This window comes from Puccinia triticina, chromosome 9A (assembly GCF_026914185.1).
Source record: "Puccinia triticina chromosome 9A, complete sequence".
In the NCBI taxonomy this organism is placed as follows: Eukaryota; Fungi; Basidiomycota; class Pucciniomycetes; order Pucciniales; family Pucciniaceae; genus Puccinia; species Puccinia triticina.
The window spans coordinates 5,783,838-5,796,130 of NC_070566.1; the positions used below are offsets into that span (position 1 = coordinate 5,783,838).

The following is a 12,293-nucleotide window of genomic DNA, read 5'->3' on the forward strand; positions in this document are numbered from 1 at the left end:
AATGATTGTTGGAGTACAGACTAGAGTACTCCAAGTCAATTGGAGTGCAGAACCGGGGACTCAAGACTCTTTGGAGTGCACCACAAAGAACTCCAGTGGCCAGGAAATGTAATGAATGCCCATGAGTCTCACTCCATCAGATTGAAGTGCATTCCCCAGCACTCCATTCGTGATATTTCTCCTCCTCAAAAGGGGAGTGCAGTACTGTGCACTCCAGCCAGAGCTGGAGTGCCTACAACTTCAAACGGGCTATGTACAAACACACCCCACTTGATCCTCCTGATATCCATGACCGGTACAGACCGGCATTGAGCGGATTAACATCTCCTCTCAATGACCGGTCTGTACCGGACCGCCGGTCATTGAGGGAAATCACACCTCTTGATGACTGGTCTGTGCCGGTCATCGAGGGGAGTAACATCTCCTCTTGATGACCGGTCTGTGCCGGTCACCGAGGGGACTCACACCTCTCAATGACCGGCGCGGACCGGTCACACCTCCCGATGACCGGCACAGACCGGTCATAGAGGGGACTCACACCTCAATGATCGGTCACACCGGTCATTGAGGCTAATAACACCTCCTCTTGATGACCGGTGATGACCGGTCATCGAGAGGGCTCACAAACACCTCTCAATGACCAATCATCACCGGTCATTGAGGTGAGTCACATCCCTCGATGACCGGTCAGACCGGTCATCGAGGGGAATAAGACCTCCTCTGGATGACCGGTGTGTACCAGTCATCGAGGGTAGGTGCTACTCTCAATGACCAGTCGGTCTGACCGGTCATCAAGAGGAGGTGCTACTCCCCTCGGTGACCGGCACAGACCGGTCATTGAGGGGACTCACACCTCTCGATGACCGGTGATGACCGGTCATCGAGGGGACTCACACCTCTCGATGACCGGTGATGACCGGTCATCGAGAGGGCTCACACCAGTTCACACCACTCAATGACCGGTCAGACCGGTCATCAAGGGTAATAACACTCGATGACCGGTGATGACCGGTCATCAAGGTGAGTCACATCTCTCGATGACCGGTCTGTGCCGGTCATCAAGGGGAGTAACATCTCCTCTCAATGACCGGTCAGACCGACCGGTCATCGAGAGTAGCACCTCCCCTCAATGACTGGTACTGTCAGCCTCGAGCGCATGAAGAAGATACTTCATTGCGCCAAAAGGCTACTTCACTAACCCCTGACCAGAAGGTAACCACCTTACTGCGCCAGGAAAAGCGCCACAAAGAGAGCGAGCCAGAGCGCGAACCAGAGCGCGAACAAGGACGCGGTCAAAGAAAGTAACACTATCCTTTAAAACAGGCTAAGAAATCAGGAAGTCCGCAATGATTCACGGACCTTCAACTCAAAACAGGAAACTATTACCTAATAAGGGATTAGTATCCTTAAAACTGATAACATCTTCCATCTACGGCAATAAGTACCCATGCGCGTAGTACGCAAACCTAAGAAGTTCAAAACCAAGGGATCTCGCAACAAAGAGATCCCCAGATTATTAATAGACTTAGATTATTAAGATTCAATCAATCCACCAACCTACCAAGCCCAAGCAATTACGACTATAGGTCGTGATTGGGGCTTTTATATTCTCTCTCTCTCTCTCCTCGTTTTTCCCCATTCCCACTTCCCTCTTATTCTTCGAACTCTTCTCCCTTCCCCAAACCCTTGCGCATTATATTCTATCCGTTGCGCGAACTATATCAGTTTCCTAAGTTGGTTATTTCTTACATTTAGCTTTATTTCTATTCATCGGTACATCACTTTAGAAACTACCGCTGACTGGTACGCACCGGTCATTGAGAGGTGCTATTACCCTTGATGACCGGTCTGACGGGTCATCAAGAAATGTGACTCACCTCAATGACCGGTGATGACCGGTCATCGAGAGGTGTGAGTCCTCTCAATGACTGGTGGTGACCGGTCATTGAGAGGTGTGAGTCCTCTCGATGACCGGTGGTGACCGGTTATCGGGAGGTGTGAGTCCTCTCAATGAACAATGGTGACCGGTCATCAAGAGGTGTGAGTCCTCTGGATGACTGGTCAGACCAATCATCGAGAGGTGTGAGTCCTCTCAATGACCGGTCTGTGCCGGTCATTGGGAGGTGTGACTGATGACCGGTCCACGCCGGTCATTGAGAGGTGGGAGTCCCCTTGATGACCGGTAAAGACCGGTCATCAAGAGTAGCACCTCCCCTCGTTGACCGGTACACACCGGTCATTGAGAGGTGTGACTGATGACCGGTCCGCGCCGGTCATCAAGAGGTATGAGTCCTCTGGATGACCGGTCGTGTGAGTCCCCTCAATGACCGGTCCAGACCGGTCATGGAGAGGTGTGATTGCTGTGGGCACTCCAAAAAAAAGGAGACTTGGAGTGCACCCCAATGCACTCAATTTGGTATTTGCTAGCTGGAGTGCAAAGCCAAAATCCTTCACTGAAAAGGTGGAGTGCTTGGGCTTGCACTCCATTTTTTTTGGAGTGCATCTAGCTGCACTCCCCTATTTTGGTTAATTTTGGAGTACCCAGTTGTGTACTCCAATAAACATGGAGTGCCCATCTGGGGACTCCATGTTTTGGGAGTACAAAATCAAGGCACTCCAACTTTTTTGGAGTGCTGGCCCCCCAAAGCCAAAAATGTTGAGTGCATGAAGTAAAAGTTTGGAGTGCATTTAGGCTGACCCTAAATATACTTCTGATATGTGCCGTCAAACCCTTGCAAAGGTTGGTGTGAGACCACTATCCCTTGATCTTGTTTCAAGAAACGAAAAACTGATTTTTTTTCTCAGTTCCGTGCGATTGCGACTAAACTGAAGAAGTTGCCAAACTCTAAGGCCAAGTTCATTGAGATTTGCCGAGAAACTAATTGCAGGAAGCCGCACAACATCGAACGTGACGTCCCAACTTGCTGGAACTCCACATACATTCAAATCAAGAGCATCGTCAGATGCCAGGAGGCAGTGGATGACTTCCCGTCATCATTTAGAGAGCTCTAGATGCCTCTCTAAATCCTAAATTAAGACACCCATCAAAAACTCAACCAGTGCACATGAAAGTAATGAACTGTAGGGCTAGGAAAACATTTCCCTTTTTGTCAAAAATTAAGGATTTGGGTGTGTAAATTGAGATCTGGGAGGCTCCCAGACTCGACGGGAAGTCCTCCAGTGTAAGTTTCATATTGTTCTCCCTTTTTTGGGGGAAGACCACTTTGACTTAATTTGGAACCCATTGCAACACTCATCTAAAGCACAAGGACTTCGACTTGGCGGCTGACCTTGTGCAGGTCCTGAAGCCCTTTCACAATCTCACCCTTCAAGTATCAACAGGTGCCTTGGCTTGCATTGCCGAAGTCGTTGTCATGATTGACCAAATCACGGCCGTTCTTTCGAATGTGATTGCAAATGAAGATGGAGATTACCCACCTGCTTTACGGAACGCGTGCCGTGCGGGGCTTGGGATCACAAAAAAGTACTACTCATTGACTGACTGTTCTCCGATTTATAGAATCGCAATGGGTGAGTTTCTTTAGCAACTTGAAAACTTAGCATTAGAATTTAAACTAATCAAAACATTTCCTTCAACTTCTAGTGCTCCATCCATCTTTTAAAGATGAGTATTTTAAGCTGGCCAAATGGCCACAGGAGTTGATCACTGAGGCAATTGATCTCACCCGCGACATGTACAACACTTGGTATAAGCCTAGAGAAGCAACCTCAGCCGTAAAACCAGCAAAAAAAGCGCCAGCAAAATTAAGATGAAGCCTGTTGTTATAATCACTGACCAAGTTGGCTGATTTAATTCCCTCCAGCCAACTGGTGTTTTAGCAGGGCCCGGCGCGGCAGCTGTAGCCAGATCAGCCAAAACTTTATTGGACCCGTTGGATGCATGGCTCTGCGGCGGCCTGTTTTTGGATGAAGGCGCGCCGATAAACGGACTTGTGTGGTGGACCGAGCAGAAGAGGAACGGAAATAATCACCACGGGCTCTTACAGATGGCCCTCGACGTGATGTGCTGCCCAGGTGAGATTAAGTAAATTATCCATGCTTTTTCTTTCTTCCTTGCTGACCCCTGTTTACACATAGCCACCACCGTCGATGTTGAGCGTACTTTTAGCTTTGGCCGGGACTATGTCTCCACCAGGAGACACAAACTTGATCCAAAATCGGTAAGTTGTGGTATGGCCTTGTCGTTCTATTCAAAGAACAACAAGAGCAAACCTCTTGCTCTCCACGGATACCTTGAAAACCGCAAAGGTAAGACCAAGACCAAGACCAAGCAAAAGAGGTCTGCTGTAGATAGTGTGGTGACAGTTGAGTGAACTTCTGTGACCACAGGTATGATTTAAATAGTTATAAATATTATACAAGACCTGTTATGTGCTTAGCAGTGGGCAGGTATCCCCAAATACCCGTGCGGGTATCCGCGTACACAATTGTGTATCCGCCAGCGGATGCGGATGTGAAGAATTGGGGGAAAAGTGGCTTGGATACCCTCACACGTTTGGGTATCCGGATGTAAAACGGCCATCTCTACTTTAAAGATGACCTCGCCAAAAGATATCTTTGAGCTCCTGAGGACCAAATGCTCCCGTTCTGACCAACGACAAAAGATCAAACTACTGAATCAACTCGTCCAACTCATCAATGACCCGGCACCGGCATCGGATGTGACTCTGTCTTTCTGGGTGCGGCTCAAGTTGGAACTGGCCGAGCTCAAGATCACCTGGGACGAAGCCCTAGGCATATTATTACAGTCCTACTTCAAGCCACCCGTTGGCTTGGAGCCAATGACGTTTGAGTTCACTGTCAATCAACAAATCAACAACAAGGCCCCTCCGCCATTTGATGATGTGATGACAATCATTCAGTTTGCCTTCAAAAAACTGCGTAACAAGACGGGAGGCCCCTTGAATCCACTGTTGATTGTGACACCTGATCCTATGGCCATGGAATTGGATTGCATTCAAGCGATCCAAAACCAGTCCCGCTATGTCCCTCCCCAACAGTGAGCTGGATCGCAACCACCTCACCAACAATCAACCTTATCCCTTGACAACCATTTCAAAGGAAAGGGCCACTCCGAAGCCCTTATCAAGAAGCACGGTGCACACGGCATCTATTGTGGTGCGCATGGTCACTGGTACCCAGATTGCGCTCATTTCTGGAAAGACTTTGCGACTGGAAAAATCAACCCTCCGAGTGATGATTACAACAAGAAGGGATCCAAATATTGTCCGCCGTCTCAACCGGAATCTGGCAACCGATTGCAACAAGTCAACATACCAGAGGTATCCAATGGTGTTCTCGTTGACTCAGGCGCCTCTGCTCACGTAAGCGGCAACTCACCCTTGTTCCAAGTTGAAAGGAAACTAACTAGCCCTAGGACGTTTTACTTGGCTTTATCTGACTGCAATATCTTGGTTATGGAAATTGGAAGTGTGAATATACCGACACCAACGGGTCCCCTGAAGATTGACAAATTGTACCACTGTCCGGGTGTTGATGGCATCATACTATTGATGGGGCAATTGTTGTCTTCTGGTTGGAATCTTAAATATGACGGTACTCAAGCAGCACTAGTGGATCCTTGTAACAATAGCTAGATACAGTTTTCCATAACTATTGTTGGTCTCTCAAGACAAGTGCCTTCCTGCAATCTAAAAAGGTCACTCAAGTACCTTCCTTTGATTCCTACACATGGCACGTACGCCTTGGACATGTCTCAGATGAAGTTGTCAAACACTTCCTCCACCTCAATTACCCGGAAGTGAAGATCAACTGGAAGCAATTCTTCTGCAAACAATGCGCAAGATCAAAGAGCCTTGACAAGAAAACTCTTGGAATGGAGATGCAAATTCCTTGAGATTAGCCCCTTGACTTTTGCGTATCGGATGTGATTGGTCCGCTGAATCTGGAAATCAACGGCTGCAGATATCTAGTCACACTGAGAGACCATGCCAGCACATATACGTTCTGCGCGCCAATGCAACACCAGAGCGATGTTCCGGAGAAGATCATGGGCTGGATTAGGCATCTGAAAACAGCTGGTGGGAAGGTTCTGACTTATCTGCGATGTGACAATGCTCTAGAGTACACCAAAAGCCTAAAACCCCAGCTTGAAGGGATTGGTACTACTCTTGCGCCGGTAACCCCTTATTTGCCGGAACAGAACAGGGAAGCTGAACCTGTCAACAGGACCCTTGGAGACATGGCTAGAACAATGCTCCACGCCAGTGAATTGTCTAGCAAGTGGTGGAGCTTTGTATACTTGACAGCTGCGCACCTCCATAACCATTTACCTAACAGCAGGACTGGTGAAAAAACATAGAGATGGCAACTTTGCACCCGTTGCGCGTACCTGCTATCCGCTGGCGGGTACCCGCCAACGCATGCGGGTGCAGGTGCGGGTGTCTTAGATTCCGGAAAAAAGCCGGTGGGTACCCGGGTAATTAAATGCACACCCGCAGACACCCGCCAGATCCCTTCCGGTTGCCAAGGTTGTATGTACAACCGCGGCAGCCATAAAGCTCCTCCCAGTCGCCGAGGTCATACATACAACCTCTTCAACCAGGGGGGATTCCTTCCGGTGGCCGGGGCTGTATCTCGGCGACCAGAAGGAAATCCTCCTGGTCTCGGAGGTTATACAGCCTTGGCGAGCAAGAGGAAATCCTCCTGGTCCGAGAGGTTATGCAACCTCGGCAACCAGAAGGAAGTCCTTCTGGTCCGAGAGGTGATACAACCTCGGCGACCAGAAGGAAGTCCTTTTGGTCCGAGAGGTTATACAACCTCGGCGACCAGAAGGAAGTCCTTCTGGTTGCAGAGTTTATACATCCTTGGCGACCAAGAGGGCTTCCTCCTGGTCGCAGAGGCTATACAACCTCGGTGACAACTCCTGGTTGCAGAGGCTACACAACCTCTGCAACCAGGCGTCAATATACTGATTGCAGAAGTTATACAATGTCAGCGCCGGTCTCTTGTGCGACACGGGGCTGATAGGTTTTAGGTTCACACTGTAGCGGCTAGGTAGCGGCCAGCGGATAAGGGGTTGCACTATAGTTTTAAAGATAGTGGAAAGAAACCTCACCTCGACGCTAGGAAGCGGAGGGGCTAGCACCCTTACTTAAGTAAGGGGACGCGGCAATAAATCAAGCCAAGCGCCGTTGCTCAAAACAAGGAATGAGCTTCTTGTTCTTCTAGGATACAGGTGTTATGACAACCACCTGTACCTAGGAAAATAAACAAAGGAGATTGAAGCTTTAAAGGAAAAGGTTAGTAGACTATTGGAAAACCCCACTCACTATAATTCTAGTAAGGTGCACGGGTTTTTATGGTAATAATCTTGGGGGAAAGATCCCCCCCTTTTATATTACAGGGACCTGATCCTCCTTTGAGTCAAGGCCCCAGAGGGATCCTTAACTCCAAGGAGGGGGAAGAGGTCCACGGAATTCAGAGGAGGAATTACATGAATAATTATTTAATCTCTCTATGTATGGTAAATCCATAGAGAGATATACTTCATTAGTACATTATTATTCTCAATCAAGGTAAATAAATAATAAGTGTGAAATCATAGAGTTTAGTACATATAAAGTGATGATTGCAACAAAAGTAATATTGTTATGAGCCGCGCTTGCGCGCCGTAGCGCATCTCAGAGACATGTCACTAGCTTGTACATACATGTCACGCTTCCCAAACCATAAGGGGAAGCTGAGGAGGGATCATCTAACTTTCCTCATCTAGCAATCTACTATTTAGCTAGACAACCAGAACCAGAGCCTCACTTCCCCAATAGACCGACCCTAACATATTGCTAGATCTCATCACGGGGAACGAGGCCAAAACCAGAAAGAAACCGAATTAGAAAACCAAACTCAAACAGGAAACTGGCCGAGATAACTCAGAACGAATCAGAACAGAAAACAGAGCAAGACAACCACACCTCCATCCTATTTGAACACCGACCTCGACCCACCAACACCAGATGGCCGACGACTCTGCAGCCCTACGTGCTTGGGTGGACAAACTCTTAGCTGCTGTCCAGGAAGAGAGGGGGCACCGCCAACGAGCCAAAGCGGACCTAGCATCAGCTCGAGCAGGTATGGTCGCACCCGCCGTAGTCCCTATGGTACCCGATCAGATACCGGCGGACACCCCTGCAAAAGGACCCAAAATCGGCCTCCCAGACAAGTACGATGGCACCAGAGGGGCCAAGGCGGAAGTTTATGTCACTCAGATTGGGCTTTATGTCCTCTCGAACCCCAGGATGTTCCCTGACGACAGGAGCAAAGTCATCTTCTTGATCTCATACTTAACCGGACAAGCAAGCGAGTGGGCCCAGCCCTACACGGCGAAACTATTCGCAGGACAGCCGGTCACTTATCTCGAGTTTTTGACAGCCTTCCAGATGATGTACTACGACACCAAGCGCAAATCTAGAGCCGAGAAAGCTATATGACAGCTAAAGCAGACGAAATCGGTGGCGCATTACACCTTCCAATTCAACCAACACACCGCTAACACGGGCTGGGAAGTTTCGACACTCATGAGCCAGTACCACCAGGGCCTCAAGAAGGACATCTGTTTAGCCCTGGTCCTTGCAAGGGTGCACTTCACGGCGCTCACGGACCTCTGTAACCTGGCATTGAAGATTGACAATGAGATCAACGGCACCGACCCATGTGCTCCGGATTCCGCCTCAACGGTCGACCCTAACGCGATGGATCTGTCGGCGATGCGCGGGACGCTCTCGAATACGGAGAAGGCCGACATGATGAAGGCCGGACTTTGCTTCTACTGCGGCGAAAAGGGCCACATAGCCAGGGGTTGCCCGAAGAAAGGGAAGGGGAAGGGCAAGGCGGCGGCGAGGATCGCGGAATTGGAGGAGGAGGTGCGCCGACTGAACACAAACATCGGGACGAGTGGAGGCGCGGGAAGGGCGGAGGAGTCAAAAAATGGCGCTGCTCGGGAGTGAAGGTTGTGCCTCCCCCGAGCAGTAGGGATACTGTAATTGCTAAAGTAGGATCTTGTAATATTGTCAACACCAATGCAATTGATCCGAGGCTGTTTGCTAGCCTTTCCTTCTCTACTTTACAGAACCCCCAAGCCACAACCCCCCTCTCTGCCACATTCCTGATTGACTCAGGAGCCACTCACGACGTCCTGAGCGAGCAGTTTGCCGCCAGAATGGACTTGAGACTGGTCCAGTCTCCAAATGAGAGAACCATATCCGGCTTTGATGGATCCAAAAGCCGGTCGTCCAAGGAGACCCATCTATTACTCGACTCAGACCTGAACCCTACAACCTTCATCATCACGCGGCTTAAGGACACGTACGACGGGATTCTGGGGATGCCCTGGATCAGAAAGCATGGGCACCGCATTGATTGGCGCGGACGCCGGCTGACACCGAGACAGACTAGGATCGCCGCTGTCGAGACAGTGTCGCCACCTCCGCCAAAAACCTCGCAGGACGGGGAGGAGCCCGACGCGAGGCAAGCGAGGAGAAGTGACGAGGGGGTGCCCGCCTTGTGCGGGATAACGCCCCCGCGATGTGAGTCCTTTGACAACCTCACCCCTTAAACCAGTTAAGAGCAACTGGCAAGTGGATTGCACCATTAGGACATCCTTTGGAGCCGACATTGATACACCAAACCGAAGCGACCGGTGAAGACAGCGCGAGACCGAGGGCTGGATACACCCGGACCGCCCCACAGGACATCATCGCGACCGCCACGGCGGTTTCGTCTATGCCGACAAGAGCCTCCAGCGACGGGGAGGAGCCCGTAGGGAGGTACGCGAGGCAAAGTGACGAGGGGGTGCCTGCTTCAGGCGGGATGACACCCCCGCGATGTGAGTCCACCACCCATTCTCCATTGGATTTGTTAGGGGCAACTGGCAAGCGGGCACGCCCCTTAGAACATTCTCCACGGGACCTACGGATGTCATACGCGGAAACAGCGCAACGTGGGGACATCGCAGCCATTCCAATGGCTTCGTCAACACCAAAAGAAACCTCCAGCGACAGGGAGGAGCCCGTAGGGAGGCCAGCGAGGTTAAATGACGAGGTGGTGCGCAAAATAGATGCAATAACACCCCCGCGATGTGAGTCCAGCACCTCTCCCACTCACCAAATGTCCATAAGAACAACTGGCAAGCGGGCACACCCTGTAGAACTTCTTAGAACGGCAACAGTCAACGTGGCTAAGGTTGCTTGGAGCACCTCGGCCCAGCTGGCGGCGCAGGCAAACCGGGACGTACCTCCCAAATCAGTTGAAGAACTAGTCCCTCACCGATATCATTGCCACATCGGGATGTTCAGGAAGACCGACGCACAGCGACTCCCACCCCAACGCAAGTACGATTTCCGAGTTGATCTAGTACCCGGTGCAGTCCCCCACGCAAGCAGGATAATTCCACTATCCCCTGCGGAGAACGCGGCTCTGGACACGCTGATCAGGGAGGGGTTGGAGCATGGAACTATCCGTAGGACTACGTCCCCGTGGGCGGCCCCGGTCCTGTTTACAGGAAAAAAAGACGGTAATCTGCGGCCTTGTTTTGACTACCGGCGATTAAACGCGGTTACGGTGAAGAACAAATACCCTCTACCCCTCACGATGGATTTGGTGGACAGTCTACTAGACGCAGACACGTTCACCAAGTTAGATCTGCGTAACACATACGGCAACCTCAGGGTGGCGGAAGGCGACAAGGAGAAGTTGGCGTTCGTGTGTTGAGCGGGACAGTTTGCACCTCTCACTATGCCTTTCGGCCCGACGGGAGCTCCCGGGTTTTTCCAATTTTTCATCCAAGACATATTGCTGGGAAGAATCGGCAAAGATACGGCGGCATATCTGGACGATATTATGATCTATACACAACGCGACACGGACCATGAAGGAGCGGTTGAAGAAATTCTGGAAATACTCAGCAAACATCAACTCTGGCTTAAGCCAGAGAAATGCGAATTCTCCAGAGCTGAAGTCGAGTACCTTGGCCTGCTAATATCGTGCAACCAAGTACGGATGGACCTGGCGGAAGTTAAAGTGGTTTCGGACTGGCCGGCACCCTCCAACGTGACTGAATTACAACGGTTCATCGGGTTCGCTAACTTCTACAGGCGGTTCATTAGCCATTTCTCACGGACGACGAGACCACTGCACGACCTTACCAATTCAGGGACCAGATTCGCGTGGGATAAACGTTGTGACGAAGCGTTTGAGACCCTCAAGACTCTATTCACATCGGCGCCCATCCTGAAAATAGCGGACCCGTACAGACCGTTCCTACTGGAGTGCGATTGCTTGGATTTCGCGTTAGGCGCAGTCCTATTGCAAGTGTGCACGAAGGACAACAAGTTGCATCCAGTGGCGTACCTTTCACGATCCCTTATCCAGGCAGAACAAAACTACGAAATTTTCGATAAGGAACTCCTAGCGATTGTAGCGGCGTTCAAAGAATGGCGCCACTACTTAGAAGGGAACCCCAACCGACTGAAGGCCATTGTGTACACCGACCATAGAAATCTAGAAAGCTTCATGACTAGCAAAAGACTCACCAGACGACAGGCGAGATGGGTGGAAACACTGGGAAATTTCGATTTTGAGATCATTTTTCGACCAGGCCGACAGGCGATCAAACCGGATGCGTTATCCAGACGACCAGACCTCGCGCCGAAAAAGGAGGAGAAGTTGACGTTTGGCCAGCTGTTGAAACCTTCAAACATCACTCCCGAAACCTTTGCGGCCATCGCCGAAATCAATGAGTTTTTCGTCGATGAATCCGTGGACCTGGAGGACGCCGACCGTTGGTTCGCGATAGACATCCTGGGAGTAGATGAGACCGAGGTCGAGGAAGTAGAGAAACGAGCAGACCTCATACCAACGGACGCAGACCTGATAAGTTTGATCTGCGCCGCCACCAACACTGACCCCAGACTGACACAACTAATTAGCGAGTGTCAGGATGCATCGGCTGGGCAACGGGGATACTACTATAAGGACGGCGTGTTGTACAAACAGGGGCGGATCGAAGTCCCAGGGGATGAATCCCTCAAGACCACAATTCTCAGGACTTGACACAATTGTCTCCCAGCCGGCCATCCAGGACAGGCGAAAACGTTGGCGCTGGTGCGGCGATGCTTCAGCTGGCCGGGACAAAAGAGGTTCGTGAACCGGTACGTGGACGGGTGTGAATTGTGCCAACGCGTCAAAGGGTCAACACAAAAGCCCTTTGGAACGTTGGAACCCCTGCCAATACCCGCGGGCCCGTGGACCGATAT

The 12,293-nt window shown here is 50.6% G+C and overlaps 2 protein-coding genes across 2 annotated transcripts in view; both read left to right on the forward strand.

Annotated features, from left to right (window-relative positions):
* Positions 1–8,114: 8,114 nt before the first annotated feature.
* PtA15_9A560 (uncharacterized protein) lies at positions 8,115–8,987 on the forward strand (the record flags this gene model as incomplete). Its single annotated transcript, XM_053172782.1, has 2 exons — positions 8,115–8,387; positions 8,475–8,987. 2 exons carry the CDS (start codon positions 8,115–8,117, stop codon positions 8,985–8,987), a joined length of 786 nt encoding a protein of 261 aa, XP_053023988.1.
* Positions 8,988–10,146: 1,159 nt separating this feature from the next.
* Positions 10,147–12,293, forward strand: part of PtA15_9A561 (uncharacterized protein) — a gene marked incomplete at both ends in the record, with an annotated part of 31,593 nt that continues 29,446 nt past the window's right edge. Inside the window, 2 exons of the mRNA XM_053172783.1 lie at positions 10,147–10,744; positions 10,826–11,971. Of these exons, the coding sequence (XP_053023989.1) occupies positions 10,147–10,744; positions 10,826–11,971 (1,744 nt within the window). The remainder of the gene's footprint in view (positions 10,745–10,825; positions 11,972–12,293) is intronic.